The 19,629-nt window shown below is 45.3% G+C and overlaps 1 protein-coding gene across 1 annotated transcript in view; it reads left to right on the top strand.

The window, feature by feature from the left end:
• The first annotated feature begins 479 nt into the window (after positions 1-479).
• LOC137350490 (synaptotagmin-4) overlaps positions 480-19,629 on the top strand; it is a 65,997-nt gene continuing 46,847 nt past the window's right edge. The window contains exon 1 of the mRNA XM_068015143.1: positions 480-631. Within this exon, the coding sequence (XP_067871244.1) occupies position 631 (1 nt within the window). The 5' untranslated portion in view covers positions 480-630. The remainder of the gene's footprint in view (positions 632-19,629) is intronic.

Raw genomic sequence — 19,629 nt, forward strand, 5'->3', positions numbered from 1 at the left:
CTTCCATCATTTTCTGTTTTACTCGCAAAGTCTGGCTGTTTTTCCAAAATGATTCCAAAGTTGGCTGATTAAATGAGTCCTTTGAGGACTGTCAAGCCAGACCAAAACCCTTTAAATTCAGCCTTTTCTGGAGGGCAAGAGATCAATGACTGATCAGTTGAGGTTAAATGGTTAATTACTTAAATTCTTGCAGGGATAAATGATTGCGGCAGGAAAGCTGCTTCCGACTATACTCTCTGGCCCCTATCTTTGCCATCTGAGCATTTTCTCTGAATGAAGGAGAGAATGGGTCGGGGAGAGGATGAATCATACTTTGCTGTTTATCTAAACCTCCCACATGTTTGGCCAAATCACTGCTGAGAAGCTACTGAATGAAAATCAATTGGACATCGACAGGCCTCGACTCCATGGTGATCAGAGGCTTTAGTTTTTTTTTGTCTCTCAGACATCAAAGATACATTTACTCAGATAAGCAGAGGTGGGAAAGCTTGTGGATTAGTTACTCCACCCCACACAAGCAGTCACCGGGCTGTGTTTTTTTGCATTGCATCAACTTCTTGTCAATTGTGAGCTGGAAAATTAAAGTTCATTTAACTGCGGAAGTGTGAAGGTCCTCTTGGTGCCAGCGTGAGTAAGTACCTGAACTTTAATTTCTGCTGACTTGTCGTTTATCTGAGGCAGCTATCATGTAAGTGTCCCATTTTAAAATTCCGATGGATTTGCTCATTTGTAGGAACTGCAGTGGGAGCTTGTTATGGGTCTGAAGGTTTACAAGGAGCGAGGACTGATGTGACTTATTCTAACTTAAATACACATTGATCTATGTCTGCAGCTAAGCTGCAGTTAATATGCAGCAGGGCATCGCTTTATGCAGTGGTAGCTATCTGCAGTGTATGCAAGGCATAATTCTTAACCTCTTGTGTGCTGATTCCCTTGTATCTGATTATGCCCTCTAAGAATCTTTTCAATATCTGCAGCAATTTTTTTTAGTTAACTTTGTGTGTTTGAAATAAGACAGCGGTATTACAAGAATTGGTGAAATAAACTTGTGCTCGGTTTTCATCTGCAATATCCTTTAAGCAAACACTTTATAACGTGGCTGCTTTCCACTTCAGTGTATAGGTGCAGTGTTTAACTCTTTCACTGACACCCCTTGAGTCTGTCTGGAGTCGGCATTAAGCACAGTTGCAGTACTTACTTTGCTGTTTAAAAGATGCCATTCAGTAAGAGCTGCAGTAAATTTAATAGATAACTGTCAGCCCGTAAAGGGACAAAAGGGGTTTGTGGAGATACAGCAGCCTTCCCATGCGCAGAAGAGGCTGAAGAACAGCTTCTGAGCCAATTGAAGTGGGCTGGTAACTCTGGTAAGGGGAGTCTATCCTAACTGTTCTACAGCTAGCACACAATCTCCAATATATGAATTATATTTTATCGGAGGGCATTAAGGAGCCTCTGAAACTGAATATATGGAAATAAAGGACTTGTACAGCAGAAATGGAGGCCACTCAGCCCATCATGCATGCTAGCTCTCCGAAAGTAGAGTCATGCTCTAAAGAGACCATCAATTTAATACAGAATAATAGATCTGGAAGCAATTGCAAGACTTTAAGGATCGGGAAGTAGCGGGATGTATTAAAATGTTGAAGGCACTATCGAGATGCATGTTGTTGTGTTAGATTCCCCCAAAGCTTTGAGTGACCACAAACCCTTTATTCCGTTTGGTACCAAAAAGATAAGTATATTAAAAATGAGGGTGGGTTACTGTTCAGTACTTGGTTTTAAGGAATGTCTTAAAGGAAGTGAGAGAGGCCGAGCATCTCAGGGAGGGAGTTTCAGAGTTTAGGTCCAGGCAGCTGAAGGCACGCAGACCTTCAATGCCCAGAACGTTTCACTACACCACCAGGCTGAGTCATTGTGCTCAAAAGAAACGTCCCTCAGATTGGCAAGTCTGGAATAGACGCAAAGGATTGTGAATAGCACCTGTCTTTCTTGGTGTCACTAGGGTGCAAACTGCAAAATGTGAAATGGGCTTCTATAGCTGAGATCTGTCAACCGTAGCCAGAACATGATGACATTTTTCACAAGAGTATATAGAATATTAGAATGATACAACACAGAAGGAGGCCATTCAGCCCATCATGCCTGTGCCAGCTCCTTGCTAAAGCTAACCAAGTAATCCTGCTCCCTTGCTCTTTTCCCATCGCCCTGTAAACTTTTCCCTCCAAGTACTTTTCCGATTCCCTTTTCAACCTGCTTCCACCTCCCTTTCAGGCAGTGCGTTCCAGATCATAACAACTCAAAAACAAAATTTCATCAGCTCACCTCTGGTCCTTTTGCCAACTACCTTAAATCTGTGTTCTCTGGTTACTGACACATCCTGAAAGTGGAAATAATTTCTCCTGATTTACTCTATCAAAACTCCTCACATATGTATATATATCATGAATAAATATCTTGCACATAAATATCATTCCTGTTTGACCTCCTGAGCCACGATTTTTGGTAATGTTTTTATCAACCTTAAACGTTGAAGCTGCTTCTGCGAACATTTAGAATGTAAACCCAGTTTGTCAACTGTCTGTAATGATGTAGTTTCAGACTCCGGCCAGTAAGTGCTGCTATGGACTGGTTTCTGAAATCTCCCTCCCATTTTTTGTGGCCATCTTGTGTAAAGAAGTATCATCAACTAGAGTTGCCAAAGCTGGCTGAATGTATTCCATCACATGACTAGGTTAGCAGTCAGGCTGTGGTTCTTTTCCAGAGAGTAGTTGAGCATGTTACTGTCTCCTGCGGTGGACTCCGGCTTGCTGAATTCTTTCAAGCCAGAGCTGGACCGGTTTCTGGTGCGAGTGGACATCACTTCATCCAAAAGGTGGGTGCGTCAGGAAATTTAGAGTGACCTCTTGGACTAATTTCCATCGCCTAGATGGGTGGGAGAGGAATTTCCCAGATTTTTTTTCCCCCCCTATTGGTGCTGGGTTTTAAAAATCTGGTTTTTTCACCTCTTCCCAAGAGGTTACATAGTTTTGGTTGGGGTGGTGACTATATATTGTGATACACAAGCCATCACAATTGTGTGGGATAGGCTGGATGGATCAGGCAGTCTTTACCTGGCCGTCATTGTTCGTGTGGCTTCCTGCCACCCTGCCAACCCACACCTCCCCACTCCTGCCATTGATCCCGGCATGTCCATTCTCTCAAGGCACCTCCTTCCCATGCCAATTGGAAAGTAAACATATTCCTCGTTACCTAATTGGATGTTTCTTGGCTGTCAAACTTTTCCAATATTTTTATAACTAATAAACAGAAGGGTTCAAAGAAAATGATCAAAGCACACCACTTTTTTTTTTATAATGCCCCTATGATCTTTTTTTCCCTCGTAGGTTGCTGGTAGCATAGACCTGGAGATTAATCTTTAATGGCTGGAGACTCCAGGTCAATCCTGTCGCCAACAAACCACGGACAATGCCACAGACAATTTCATCATATTGATACTGTCCACCAGTAAGAGTAAATGCTTACAAACATTTTTTAATGATCTTAAAACATAAAAACTTTACAAAGACGTGGAGACTATTAAGTCCAGTAACCCTGTCCCCTCTTCATTGATCAATCTTTCCATCCTAGAAACAAACTGGGACTTCTCTAAACCTTTAGCAGTATCAGATCTGCCACCTGTTATACATCTCTCGGGCTTTACATTTCCAAGTCAAATATAGCCCGTTGCTAGTAGAATCCATTCTTCCTATCAGGTTCAGTAATCTTCCTACCCTGCGTGAAAAAATTCATCCTGACTTCCCTTTAATTCCTAACCGTTAACCTGCCCTGCACCCTGGTCTGTCAACCCTTCAGCACTATGAATGATTTGTCAGAATCAAATTTTTTTTTTTTTGTGTGTCATTTCTCTTCATAGTTTTGAATAATTCAACTAGAAACCCACAACGACTCTTCATCCCGAAAGCAAAGAAGCCACAGCTTATGTAAACTTTCCCCAGGACTTAGATTCTGACAGCTGTAATCATCTCCTCTGTGTTCTTAGTAATGTCTGGGAGACCAATTGGGAAGGTGTTTTTCTTTGAATGAAATCTATTTTTGGAAAGTCATTCTTGTCTCCCTTGATGCTTGATATTTCCATCTCATTAAGGTGTATGCTTTCTGTAACTAATTGCTAATTATCGTCTGACATTTCCTTCCATTCATTTCTGCAAAAGACATCTTTTTCCACAGAGCTAACGGGCAGAGTGTATGAAAACACTTTAATTTAATTACAAGCTTCACATGACGTCAAGCTACAAAAACAAAGCCACCTAATTTGAAAACATTCTCTAAATTCTGAGATTGAGTTACTGTGTTTCTCACTCCCATGTTGCAATTGGGAATGCGCTGCCTGAAAGGGTGGTGGAGGCAGATTCAGCGGTAACTTTCAATAGGGGAATTGGATAAATCTTGTGGGGAAAATGCAGGGAAGTGGGACTAATAGGATAGTCATTCTCAAAGAGCAGGCAGAGGTGCGATGGGCTGAATGGTCTCCTATGCTGCATGGTTTTATGCTATTTTTCAATGTGACAGTCCAAATGAATATAAAGCTGGATTAGCAATTTTCTAAAGCTGATGATCGCAGTCAGTGCTGGAGTAGGGTCACGGCATTTAGACTCTATTTCTGGATGAAGGTACAGAGAATTGATCATGGCTCTCGCTCCCGTCCCAGACCGGCTGAACAGGTGTACAGGTGAATGTTGGAGTGTGAACTGGATTCGGCTTGTCTCTGATGCTCACTAGCAAGGCATCCGCATGAACAATGGTCACTCAGGTGAGATACCTGAACACCAGCAAATTATCAATGCTTTCAAGAGAGGACAACAGGGGAGGAAATTAATGGACAAAATTGGCAAGCGTATTCTAATTAAAGACTATGGGAGGCTACAGGTAGATGGTAACTGTCTTCTTTGGCCTCTTTTTCTCGAGAGACAAAGGGTAAGCGCCTGGAGGTGGTCAGTGGTTTGTGAAGCAGCGCCTGGAGTGGCTATAAAGGCCAATGCTAGAGTGACAGACTCTTCCACAGGTGCTGGAGATAAAATTGGTTGTCGGGGCTGTTACACAGTTGGCTCTCTCCTTGCGCTTCTGTCTTTTTTCCTGCCAACTGCTAAGTCTCTTCGACTCACCACGCTTTAGCCCCGCCTTTATGGTTGCCCGCCAGCTCTGGCGATCGCTGGCAACTGACTCCCACGACTTGTGATCAATGTCACAGGACTTCATGTCGCATTTGCAGACGTCTTTAAAGTGGAGACATGGACGGCCGGTGGGTCTGATGCCAGTGGCGAGCTCGCTGTGCAATGTGTCCTTGGGGATCCTGCCATCTTCCATGCGGCTCACATGGCCAAGCCATCTCAAGCGCCGCTGACTCAGTAGGGTGAATATGCTGGGGATGTTGGCCGCCTCGAGGACTTCTGTGTTGGAGATACGGTCCTGCCACCTGATGCCAAGGATCCTCCGGAGGCAGTGAAGATGGAATGAATTGAGACATTGCTCTTGACTGACGTACGTTGTCCCCGCCTTGCTGCCGTAGAGCAAGGTACTGAGGACACAGGCTTGATACACTTGGACTTTTGTGTTCCGTGTCAGTGTGCCATTTTCCCACACTCTCTTGGCCAGTCTGGACATAGCAGTGGAAGCCTTTCCCATGCGCTTGTTGATTTCTGCATCGAGAGACAGGTTACTGGTGATAGTTGAGCCTAGGTAGGTGAACTCTTGAACCACTTCCAGAGCGTGGTCGCCGATATTTATGGATGGGGCATTTCTGACGTCCTGTCCCATGATGTTCGTTTTCTTGAGGCTGATGGTTAGGCCAAATTCGGTGCAGGCAGCCGCAAACCTGTCGATGAGTCTCTGCAGACACTCTTCAGTGTAAGATGTTAATGCAGCATCGTCAGCAAAGAGGAGTTCCCTGATGAGGACTTTCCGTACTTTAGTCTTCGCTCTTAGACGGGCAAGGTTGAACAACCTGCCACCTGATCTTGCGTGGAGGAAAATTCCTTCTTCTGAAGACTTGAACGCATGTGAGAGCAGCAGGGAGAAGAAAATCCCAAACAGTGTAGGTGCGAGAACACAGCCCTGTTTCACGCCACTCAGGGTTCTGGTGATGCGCCACTATGCTGAATTGTAACTTGCATGTTGTCATGGAATGAGGTGATGATACTTAGTAGCTTTGGTGGGCATCCAATCTTTTCTAGTAGTCTGAAGAGACCACGTTTGCTGACAAGGTCAAAGGCTTTGGTGAGATCAATGAAAGCAACGTAGAGGGGCATCTGTTATTCACGGCATTTCTCCTGTAGCTGTCGAAGGTAGAACAGCATGTCAATGGTGGATCTCTCTGCTTGAAAGCCACACTGTGCCTCAGGGTAGACATGCTCGGATGGTAACTGTAGAACAGCACTATTATGGAATTCACTGAAAGATAAGGAATTTCAGGTAGAAAACATATAAATAAGACATTAAGGGCTTCATTTATATTCTATCGATAAAGTGTTGCTTTTGTCAGTGTGTGGGATAGAGATATTTACAGCAGTAACTTCACAACTCCAGTTGTGTTAATCTATTTGTTCACTTAATTGGTCGAAGTTTACACTTATTTGCATAATATATACCTCAGTCTTGTTCAATTAAAATACATTTTGCACACAGATAATTCTGCTAGCGTCAAACACTGTGCTTAGTCCTGGTCTCCATAGTATAAAAAGGATATAGAGGCACCGGAGAAGGTGGAAAAAAGATTCACAAGGATGATACCAGGAGGGCGGCACAGTGGTTAGCATCACAGCCTCACAGCTCCAGTGACCCGGGTTCAGTTCTGGGTACTGCCTGTGCAAAGTTTACAAGTTCTTCCTAAAAATGTACCCAACGTCGCCCTCATCCTGATGACTACCTTTGTGTGCAGCTGCAACAAGCTGTGTGTAGATCCCCAGTATGCAAATTCCAAGTGTCACTACGTGCTGAGGTTCTATCTGTCCCCGGTGTTGTGAAGGATGGGCCTGGTCACATTGCCGTGGAACGCTCCATGCAGTTGGACCGTGCCATACCACCTATCCTTCGTGGAGCAGTTTCTGCGGGAAAACACCTTTGACCACCGATCCATCAGGCAGTGGTCTGCACGGAATGTCCTCAAGGCCCTACGGGTTAAGGAGACGGGGGATCCTGTCGGATGGTTCCCCGAGCAGACCGCCAAAGTCATTTGGCGGAATGCCTCATCACCAGAACTTTCAAACAAGCACCAAGATGTAGCTTGGCTGGTGGTGAGAAGAGCCCTCCCCGTCAGATCCTTCATGCACGCCTGAAGTCTCGCCCCCTCTGCACAATGCCCCCGCGGTGGCTGTGGTGGGGAAGAGACAGTTGCCCACCTCCTCCTGGAATGTGTCTTTGCAAAGCAGGTGTGGAAAGAGATGCAGTGGTTTTTGTTGAGGTTCATCCCAAGCAGCTCTAACACAGGGGTCTGTGCTCTATGGGCTGTTCCCAGGGACGCACACCGAGACAAACATCAACTGCTGCTGGAGGACTATCAATTCGGTGAAAGACGCCCTTTGGTCTGCCCGAAACTTGCTGGTCTTCCAACGCAAAGAGTTGTCCACCACCGAATGTTGCAGACTGGCACATTCCAAGGTCCAGGACTACGTGCTGAGGGACACACTAAAGCTTGGGGCAGCCGCAGCAAAGGCTCAATGGGGAAAGATCACTGTGTAAGGTCCCCCCCCACCAAGCTGAACTGAGGGGCTGGATCCATGGGAAACCCCTCGAACTGTATCGGGAAAATTTTCATTTGCTGTAAAATGTAAAAATATTAATGGCATGACAAATGAAATGGAAGGGTTGTGAGGCAACTCATGATTGCATTGAAGGAAACTGATCTCCCTCGCAATGTTTGTATTTTTTGGTGCTGTTTGAAACTGTTTGGTAATGTATTTTTTACAGATTTTTATGAATAAAGTATATTTTGGAAATAATAAAAAAAAAAACAAGTTCTCCCTGTGACCATGTGGGTTTCTGCCGGGTGCTCCGGTTTCCTCCCAGTCAAAGACTTGCAGGTTGATAGGTAAATTGGCCATTGTAAATTGCCCCTAGTGTAGGTAGGTGGTAGGAGAATAGTGGAGATGTGGTAGAGAATATGGGATTAATGTAGGATCAGTATAAATGGGTGGTTGTCGGTGGGCAAAGGGCCTGTATCAGTGCTGTATCTCTCTATGACTGAGTGGATATGTTCATTAGGAAAAGGTGAACAGTCTGGGGCTCTTCTCTCTAGAAATGAGAAGACTAAGCAGTGGGTGATCTGATAGAGGTGTTTAAGATTATAAAAGGATTTGATAGATGTAGCAAACATTTTTCCACTTGTTGGGGCATTTAATGCGAAAGGTTGCAAATATAAGATAGTCACTGATAATTCCAATCGGGAATTTAGGAGAAACCTCTTTACCCAGAGAGTGTTGAGAATGTGGAACTCATTGCTACATGGAGTGGTTAAGCCAAACAGTATAATGGGAAGTTGGATAACCACATGAGGATATGGAGATAGGGTTAGAGGAACAGGGGTTGGAGGAGACTCATGTGGAGCATGAACACCAGCATAGACCTGTTGGGTCAAGTGGCCTATTTTTGTACTCTTTGTAACATTAACAGCCCTTTCGCTGATGCTAGGGAATATGGGTAAGAATCACCGCCATTTTGACTTTTGTCCAATGGCCCATTGGTAAAAATATTTATATTTATATGGCGTCTCATCATATTATTAAAATGACTCAGAGTCGGTCATGCAATTAATTTGTTTTCACAGAATCACTAATGCAGCGCAGAAGAGGCCCTTCGGCCCATCGAGTCTGCACCGATACATTAAAACACCTGACCTGTCTACCTAATCCCATTTGCCAGCACTTGGCCCATAGCCTTGAATGTTATGACGTATCTGTTGTTGTACTGAGGCAAATACTGTGGCCACTCTGCCATGTGCTGCAAAGAAAGATCAATGCCCTGTAATCTGGTTTTGGTCATGTTGGTTGAGAAAGCATGTTGATCAGAACACCAGGGGAATGCCCTGCTCTTCATCGAATAGTGCCATGAGTTCTTTGAAGCCCACCTGAATAGACGGACGGGATATTGGTTTGACATCTCACCTGAGTGAAAGCAACTCCAACAATCTGGCACTCCCTCAGTATTGTGCTGGAGAGCCAATTTAGGTTACGTGCAGCTAAATCCTTGCCAGCTTCCCTCTGTGTGTCTTATTTTTGAATCTTTCCTGGTTTATTCTTGTTAGTCATTAATGTTTTGGGGGAGGAAAAGGACCTTCTTCCTCTCGCCTAATCTCCTGAAGAATTGGCCAATTCCTGGGGTACAGTTCCATGATGCAATGAAGCCTCTGCCATCTCAAATGATCTTGGTCACTGTGCAGGCCCGGACAGTGAGCGTTGGCGGGAACATCGAGGTCAAACCTAATCTTGCACTCACCCAACGCCCACATACTTAAAGCAGGTGCCCTTGGATAACAATCAGAAGGGCAATCCTGACCCATTTTGCCCCCTGCCCATGCCAAGGGAGCTCGATTTCTAAACCTCTGCCATCTTTGCAGCTAACAACAACACTGGCCAGGGCTTCGAATCGGAGACCCCTCGGGTCTGAGCAGCTTAGCTATTGATTGCATAACCTTGCTGAAACATCAGTTTCTTCCTTTATTTAAAATAAAGTTTAAAATTCAACTTAGGAAAATATTAACTGGAGAATCAAACATAAGTAGCAAACAGTCGAGACACCAACTGGTGAAAATAAATGGTGTCCTAATGTTGACTGCACATAAATATAAACTGATGGAACATTTCAATAGTGCACATACTGACTGCTGAAAGGTTATAGTGATGAGTGTTTATAGAGTTCCACTACATCATGTTTTGTATTGATTGGTAGGATGAGGCAAGGCCTTTCTTCCCACAAGCATCTGCAAATTCTTCTCCAACAAAGAGAAACAAAAAAAAAAAGCCCCAGAAAAACTTGCATTTCTATAGTGCCTTCCACAACCTTAGGACACACGAACGTGTTTTACTACCAAAAAAGTACTTTTATTTCGAAGGGGCGATCGTTGCTGTAACGTAAGGAACATTGCAGTCAATTAGTGCACAGCACCGGGCAACAGATCAGGTAGATAGAGAGGAGAGGTCAGACCTGAAACATTAACTCTGCTTCTCTCTCCACAGACGCTGCCTGACCTGTTCAGTATTTCCAGCATTTTCTGTTTTTATTTCAGATTTCCAGCATTTTGCTTTCGTTTAGAGAAATTTTGCTGTTGTCTGGGGAGTCTAGGTTTAGGGGGGCATATAGTGTAAGAATTAGAGGCAGACCTTTCAGGAGTGAAATTAGGAAGAACTTCTACACACACACACACACACAGCTGGATTTTGTGCAGCCGCTGGGCTAAACAGGCAGGGGGAATCTCACCTTGGCCTTTTCAAGCCCCCCACGGTGCAATCCTCTGTTGTCCTGGTGGCAAAATCTTCGGCACCAGCATCTCTGTCCCTTTAAAGATGGGGATCCTGCCTCCATGAGCTGCCAACCAATCACAGGGCCGGCAACTCAGCAGTATCGGCAGCGCCACTGGGAGCGGTGGCCACTGCCAGCACTGCAGGGGCCTTGGGCCCAGGCCCAGTGGTGGAGACCTGGATGTCAGTTAAGTCAGGCGGGGTCGCCGGGGTGAGTCCAGAAGGCCTCAGTGAGATGGGGTGTGGCAGTGGGCATGAAGTCCAGGAAGTTGTGGAAGGCGTGGTTCCATGGAGGTGTGTGTTTTGCTCGCGGGGGTCTTCCGTAGGCCACAGATTGCCCAGGGAAGTGGGAACCCCCTCCCCCTAAGCCCGCAGGGAGGGTGCCTTATTTTTCAAGGCACCCCCCTCCCCACATGGCAGAGGCCCCCCCCCCTTGCCCCTCCCCCACTGCCCCTCCACCCAGCCCCTGGTCGGATCCCAAAGGCGAGGGGAAGAGGCCCTTATGTGGCTGTTAATAGGCCACTTAAGGGCCTCAATTGGCCTCTGGGCAGGAAGGCCGTCCCGGGAAAATTGCAATGGGGCGGTGACGGGCTCTCCGCCTTCCTGTCGCAATTCTATGGGCACTCCCCGACCTCTGACCCCACATCAGGGGGCCAATCAAAATCCAGCCCAAAGGGTGGTAGAAAGTTTGGAACTCTGTTCCACAAATGGCAATTGATGTTAGATCAATTGTTAATTTTAAATATGAGAGTGATAGATGTTTGATATCCAAAAGGTATTAAGGGATATGGGGCAAAGGTGGGCATATGGAGTTAGGTCGCAGATCAGAATGAGTGACAGAACAGGCACCTCATGTTCTTATGTTCCCACAATCAGCAATGTGATGATGACTAGATGATCTATTTGTGAGATCTTGTCTGAGGGACAAACATTGGCCCAGGACATCCAGGGAGAACGACCCTGCTCTTTTTCGAAATAGTGCCATAGGATCTTTTACATCAACAAGAGCAAATTAACGTAACGTAACGCCAACATAAATTAACAGTAACTTCAGTCGTAACCATCAGATCAGGATGAAGAACGCAGCGAATCGTGAACGGAGCCCACCAGTTGTGCAGCGTGTCTAGTGAACTGGTGGGGACTGCATGCTCATAATCCAGGGTCACCCGCAGATTAGCTTCAATGTACAATTTAGAGATGTTCCCTCAACAACCATTATCTGGCAGTGTATCAAATGTTTCAACCAGTTGGATGCATCCTGTTACAGACAAAGCTTCAAGATGGAGTTTTAGTGATTGAACTGCAGTTGCAAATAATATTTAAAGCTCAATAAAATAATAATTCCTTTATGTGCAATCTCTAGTTCCACAAACCTTGCATTTGTACTACAATACGCAATGATTAAAATAGCGCCATTCTAAAGCAAAACGCTTATCAAAGCTAATTCATTCCTGATATTGGCAGCTTGTAATTGTTCCTGATCTGTGTAAATGTGATTACAAATCATTTCGTACCTTGCTGTGCATGGCGGAATTCCACAGTGCTTTCCAACCTGACCTGTTTTGTGTTTGTATTCAATACGGTTGTTCACTCCCCATATTTATGACCTGTTTCTTCGAATTGTGCCCAGGAGCTATGTACATGATTGTCTGTGGAGTCTCCAAACTTCTACATGAACAATAACACCCTTGATTAATCGATGCTCTCAAGTGCTTTTTTTGGCTGCCTCTGCCCTTTCCTAGTCACTAATCAATTGCTCTCTGAACATGTAGGACAGATTTCCAGCATCCGCAGTATTTTGCTTTTATTTATGTAGCGCAGTGTGCTGACTAATGCACTTCTTTCTTGCCTTTTGGGATGTGGGGACACTCTTTTATCTCTTTTGAAATTTGGTTTTATTTCTGAAGATTCTAATGGCACTTGAGGTAGAGCAGTAAGAATCGATTTGCTTTGCTACTGCAAACTAAAAGTTAGCTTCATCGTTAAATGTTTTTATAACATGTAGAAACTTTTCAAATGTGCCTACTAATGCCCGGGGGGGGGGGCTTGAAAAACGCACTCGATTTTAAGAGCTTCCTCGAAGGGCCGCAAACGGGCGCAATTAATAGAAACTCATCGTGCTCCTTGTTTCAGTCTGGGGGCGGAGCCAGTTTTGTGAGCGGGGCCGGGTTCAGGCAAAATATTAATTAGTCAATTGAAACAACTAATTCCATCATAGTTTCAGCAGTGGCTCAGTTGGTAGCATTCTCGCCTCTGAGTCACAAAGTTCCAGGTCCAAGTTCTGCACCAGTGCTTGAGCACAAAGATCAAGACTGACACTCCAGTGTGGTACTGAGGGAGTGCTGCACTGTTGGAGGTGCCATCTTTCAGATGAGACGTTAAACTGAGGCCTCATCTGCCTGCTCTGGTGGATGTATAAGATCCCATGGCATTATTTCGAAGAGGAGCAGGGGGATTTATCCCCGGTGTCCTGGCCAATATTTATCCCTCAGTCAACATCACGGAAACAGATTATCTGGTCATTATCACACTGCTGTTTGTGGGATCTTGCTGTGTGAAAATTGGCTGCCACGTTTCCTACATCACAACAGTGACTACACTTCAAAAAGTACTTAATTGGCCGTAAAGCGCTTTGCGACATCCTGAAAACGTTATATAAATGCAAGCCTTTCTTTTTTTTCTTTTTTTTCTTTTTTCCCATACAAGTAGACATTTGTTGACTATGTGTCAGTAATTTAAAAATAGTGGTCATTTTCTTTTGGTGTGTTTTTCTGATGTGCTAACTCTTCGCACTGCAATATTGTTCAGTTATTTGCTCACATGAATACTATCAGTGATTGCCTACCTATAGTTGGTTAATGGCTCAATTTACATGGAACGAATTGGTCAATTAGTCAGGTGGTAAAGTCCAGCCAAAATGTGAATGAATTGGTAAGCATTAATCAATCAATGATATCAGTTGCTGCTTTGGGTACTCAACAGTATTTCAGCAGTTCAGGGGTGGGTGGGGCACCTACGGGAAGGAGTTAACATTCACAGGGAGTATTTGGGAGAGTGTTAATATTTGAACGGGTTTCCCAAAACAGGCATGCTTATTTGCAGGGTGTCTGATACTATTTACTATTTACTATTCAACATGGTGGCTCCTCATCAGAGCCCTTTCCTATCCTGAGTGGCGTGAAACAGGGCTGTGTTCTCGCACCCACACTTTTTGGGATTTCCTTCTCCCTGCTGCTCTCACGTGCGTTCAAGTCCTCTGAAGAAGGAATTTTCCTCCACACAAGATCAGTGGGCAGGTTGTTCAACCTTGCCCGTCTAAGAGCGAAGTCCAAAGTACGGAAAGTCCTCATCAGGGAACTCCTCTTTGCTGACGATGCTGCTTTAGCATCTCACACTGAAGAGTGCCTGCAGAGTCTCATCGACAGGTTTGCGGCTGCCTGCAATGAATTTGGCCTAACCATCAGCCTCAAGAAAACGAACATCATGGGACAGGACGTCAGAAATGCTCCATCCATCAATATTGGCGACCACGCTCTGGAAGTGGTTCAAGAGTTCACCTACCTAGGCTCAACTATCACCAGTAACCTGTCTCTAGATGCAGAAATCAACAAGCGCATGGCAAAGGCTTCCACTGCTATGTCCAGACTGGCCAAGAGAGTGTGGGGAAAATGGCGCACTGACACGGAACACAAAAGTCCGAGTGTATCAGGCCTGTGTCCTCAGTACCTTGCTCTATGGCAGCGAGGCCTGGACAACGTATGTCAGCCAAGAGCGACGTCTCAATCCATTCCATCTTCGCTGCCTTCGGAGAATACTTGGCATCAAGTGGCAGGACCGTATCTCCAACGCAGAAGTCCTCGAGGCAGCCAACATCCCCAGCTTATGCACACTACTGAGTCAGCGGCGCTTGAGATGGCTTGGCCATGTGAGCCGCATGGAAGATGGCAGGATCCCCAAAGACACATTGTACAGCGAGCTCGCCACTGGTATCGGACCCACCGGCCGTCCATGTCTCCGCTTTAAAGACGTCTGCAAACGCGACATGAAATCCTGTGACATTGATCACAAGTCGTGGGAGTCAGTTGCCAGTGATCGCCAGAGCTGGCGGGCAGCCATAAAGGCGGGGCTAAAGTGTGGCGAGTCGAAGAGACTTAGCAGTTGGCAGGAAAAAAGACAGAAGCACAAGGGGAGAGCCAACTGTGTAACAGCCCCGACAAACAAATTTTTCTGCAGCACCTGTGGAAGAGCCTGTCACTCTAGAATTGGCCTTTATAGCCACTCCAGGCACTGCTTCACAAACCACTGACCACCTCCAGGCGCTTACCCATTGGCCTCCTTGTCTCGGGAGACAAAGAAAGAAGAAGAAAGTCCAGCCAAAATGTGAATGAATTGGTAAGCATTAACCAATCAATGATATCAGTTGCTTTGGGTACTCAACAGTATTTCAGCAGTTCAGGGGTGGGTGGGGCACCTACGGGAAGGAGTTAACATTCACAGGGAGTATTTACAAGTGGTGTCCAGGAATATAATGTTTGCAGGAGTGACTAATATTGGTCAGTACACTGCGAAGAATTCTCCAACTCCTCTAAGGAATAGTGCCATAGGATCTGAGAGGGAAGACAGGGCTTCAGTTCAATGTCTCATCGGAAAGACAGCACCACTGTCAGTGCAGCACTCCCTCAATCCTTCACTGGATTGTCAGCCTAAATGTTGTGCTCATGTCTCTGGAGTGGGTCTTGAACCCACAACCTCTGACTCAATAGCAACCGTGCTACCAACTGAGTCACAGCCAACACCGTGACCCTATTAGGGTCTTGTTTGCCTCCTTTGCTACACAGACACTTCATCCATCTCTCTCTCTCTCTCCTCAGTCTGACGAGGAATGCGCTCCCAAGCAGTTAGCCCCTTAACTGACAAGTTTGCTTTTGGACTCCAGCATTCACAATTGACATTGTTGCGAATGGAAATAAGTGGCAGAGATTTCAAAGCCGCAACCACCAAAACTCTGGAGCCTCACTGGATGTGAGCATGGGCCGGAGGTGGGACCCATGCTCTATGCTCCCGTCTAGCAATGCTTTGTGCTGGGGCTACAGCATTGCAATATCCACCCCACCGTTTCACATTGCAGTTTTCCGATATACTAAAGCTGACTCAAACGGAAAGAATAAAACTAAGAACAGCAGCCGGATGAAGAGAACCCTTTATCATGTATCTCCTGCTCCGTTATCACTTTGTCTCGAGAGTTACTTTTTTCCCCAGTGGATTTCCCATTCATTTTCTGACCTTATAACCCTCTTCAAACAATCCATTCTGATTACTATTTAAAAGCTACAGTGTCAGAGTTAATACAGTTTTTTTTCTTAGTTCTGCAAGGTTTGTAACAACACAAGATTTAGAAGTAAAATGCATGCAATGCAGCTCAGTAAATCCACTGCTCTATGAGTCAACTAGTATAGGAAAGAAAATCTTTCATCAACTGCTGAATACAAGGGATCACATTAATTACGACAAAGCTTCTTTGGGATATTTTGTCCGTCCACAGAACAATTGATTAAAATAAAAATACATAAACAGTTGTTAAAGTAAACCCACAGTTAATGGAAATGATTAAGTGATGGAAATGCGACTGGGGTGACATGGTCCGAAAAGGGAAAGTGTGGATTGAATGCAATTTGCATGTTTGCACCAAGCCGCTCAAAATAGTTTTGATTATTTAAGCATTGTTATTTCTTATTGGTGTCTGTAGAGAATTGCAACTAGCCTTTCATTGCAAGATTTTCAAAGGCGATGGGGTTTGCGGGTAAAGCAGGGATTGGAAGAAGAATTAGTGGCAATATGGTTGAAGAGGTAGGTTTGGAGGAGGCAAGAAAGGTGCTTTGTGACTGATGATGGGGTTAAATAGAGTGAGCCACGGTGATTTGATTTAGATTTAGAGATACAGCACTGAAACAGGCCCTTCAGCCCACTGAGTCTGTGCCGACCATTAACCACCCATTTATACTAATCCTACACTAATCCCATATTCCTACCACATCCTCACCTGTCCTGATATTCCCCTACCACCTACCTATACTAGGGGCAATTTACAATGGCCAATTTACCTATCAACCTGCAAGTCTTTTGGCTGTGGGAGGAAACCGGAGCACCCGGAGGAAACCCACGCAGACACAGGGAGAACTTGCAAACTCCACGCAGGCAGTACCCAGAATTGAACCCAGGTCGCTGGAGCTGTGAGGCTGCGGTGCTAACCACTGCGCCACTGTGCCGCCCAGTGAGATGGTGGAGAGAGTTGAACTGGAGTGTAGAGTGATGCCGTTGCATGGTTACTCATCTGATGGTTCTAAAATCAAAAAGACTTGCATTTTTATAGCGCCTTTCACGACCTCACCATGTCTCAAAGTGCTTTACAGCCAATGAAGTACTTTTGAAGTATAGTCACCGTTGTAATGTAGAAAAAGCAACAACAAATCTGAGCACAGCAAGCTCCCATAAACAGCATTCAAATAAATGACCAGATCATGTATTATAGTGATGTTGGTCGAGGGATAAATATTGGCCAGGGCACTGGGGAGAACACTCTTGTTATTCTTTGAAATAGCCACCGGAGAGGGCAGTTGGGGCCTCGCTTTAACATCTCATCCAAAAGACAGCACCTTCGATAGTGCAGCCCTCCCTCAGTACTGCATTGAAGTTTCAGCCTAGATTTTGTGCTCACGCCTCTGGACTTGCACCCACAGCCTTCTGACTCGGAAGCTGCCATGCCATGTTTTACATACAATCACAGTAGATCATCATTGCTTTAAAACTGTCAGTCCATAGTGAAGATCTATACTTCTTTGATTTTGATCTGATAAAGAATAGTTATCTTCTCTCCAATTTTCTCCCCTTTCCTGAGCATCTTGACCCAGTGCCAATTTGGCCGTCCTTGTGCAAGATTGCAGTTATTCAGCTATCGGGAGCGAGAATCCAGGAGAAATTCCTTTCCTATTCTAAATTCAGCCCTATCTGGGCGCAGCTCTGGGGTTCAAATGTTCACTCTTCTGTCTATATTGGCCAGGACCGTCTTTACCTCTAAGCCATCTGCGATACAGCTTTGTCATTGTGTTTCTGACAGACTAAGATGTTGTTATTAGACTCGACACTGGTTCCATCCAGGAAGGCTGAGCAGCCACTTTCTCCAACACTGCACCTTATTAAATTACCTGCGAATACTGAAACATTCAGGGCAACAGTTTCATCTATCAAGTTTCTGAAAGTGCGTCAAACAGAGGCCCACTTATTCTAATGCAAATCTGCCTAGTTTGGTGCATTCTTCACTTGGTGTAATATTTCCCTGTATTCTCGTCAGAGTTTGGTCAGAACCAATTCTGCTACCTTCATTGCTGCAGCTGATTTCAGATGTAGAGTCTTCACCTCCAGAGCCCTATGCGTGTGGCAGTAAGTCTATCTTTGACTTTTACCTCATAATCCTTGAGGTCAATATTTAGAATTCATTTTGTGATGGGTGTCGGTAGATAGATTCTTGATAAGCAAGGCGGTGAATGATTACTGGGGGGCAGGAATGTGGAGCTGAGGTTGCAGTCAGATCAGCTGTGATCTTGTTGAATGGCGGAACAGGTTTGAGGGACCGAGTGGCCTACCCCTGCTCCTAATTCGTATGTCCGCAAGTTATCTTTTGAAAGCATTTTACTGTTTTCAGTGTTATACATCAAGACGTTATTACATTAAAAATTTCTTTTTATTCCGCTAAATTTCCCTGCTATCTGATTTCTTGGGGGTACAGTTCTGCAGATGTCGATGACCCTGGTACCTCAGCCTGTCGCCACACATGTTGGATGAGACTGTACAGTGACTGTTGGCAGATTATTCAGTTAATGTCCCAGGTCCACACGCCACGTCAGCTTACATGCATAAGCACCTTTAATGTAACAATACTCAGGTTGCTTCACAGAGGGTGAGCAGAAGCCAAGCAGGAGTAAAAGAGTTAAGGGAGATGGCCAATGGCATGGCCATGGAGACAGGCTTTGAGCAGGCATTTGGAGGAAAGGAGAGAAATTGGAGAGCGGAGGAAGGGTCAAGGTGATAGAAGATTCAGTCACCAGTGGTGGAGTAGGTGGAGATGGACACACAGGAGTACAGAGTCAGCAGACAGAGGGGACACTCTTTAGAGCTTTTTCTTTTCATAATTAATCATGAATGGGAACCCAGTCTGATATATTCTGTCCTGTAAGGACTCCATTCCAATCTCCCAGTTTCTCCGTCTCTGACGCATCTGCTCTGATGATGCTACCTTCCGTGACAGTGTTTCTGATACGAGCACCGAACATCAAGCTACTGTCCACAGGACTGTCACTGACCTCATCTCCTCTGGAGATCTTCCCTCTACAGCTTCCAACCTCATAGTCCCGCAACCCCGGACAGCCCGCTTCTACCTCCTTCCCAAAATCCACAAACAGGACTGTCCCGGCAGACCCATTGTTTCGACCTGTTCCTGCCTCACTGAACTTATTTCTTCCTATCTTGACTCTATCTTTTCTCCACTGGTCCAGTCTCTTCCCACCTACATCCGTGACTCTTCTGACACCCTATGTCATTTTAACAATTTCCAGTTTCCTGGCCCCAACGACCTCCTCTTCACTATGGACGTCCAATCCCTCTAAACCTCCATCCCCCACCAGGACGGTTTGAGGGTTCTCCGCTTCTTCCTTGAGCAGAGGCCCAACCAGTTCCCATCCACCGCCACCCTCCCATTCTCCCTTCTCACATTGAACAACTTCTCCTTCAAGTCCACTCACTTCCTTTAAGTAAAAGGTGTTGCTATGGGTACCCGCATGGGCCCTAGTTATGCCTGTCTTTTTGTGAGATATGTCGAACATTCCTTGTTCCAGTCCTACTCAGGCCCCCTCCCCCAACTCTTTTTCCGGTACATTGATGACTGTATCAGTGCCATTTCCTGCTCCCGCCCCGAACCGGAAAACTTTATCAACTTTGGTTCTAATTTCCACCCTTCTCTCTCTCACCTTTTACATGGTCCATCTCTGACACTTCCCTCCCTTTCCTCGACTTCTCTGTCTCCATCTCTGGGAATGGGCTGTCTACTAATATTCATTATAAGCCCACC

Source organism: Heterodontus francisci, chromosome 35 (assembly GCF_036365525.1).
Source record: "Heterodontus francisci isolate sHetFra1 chromosome 35, sHetFra1.hap1, whole genome shotgun sequence".
NCBI classification, from domain to species: domain Eukaryota; kingdom Metazoa; phylum Chordata; class Chondrichthyes; order Heterodontiformes; family Heterodontidae; genus Heterodontus; species Heterodontus francisci.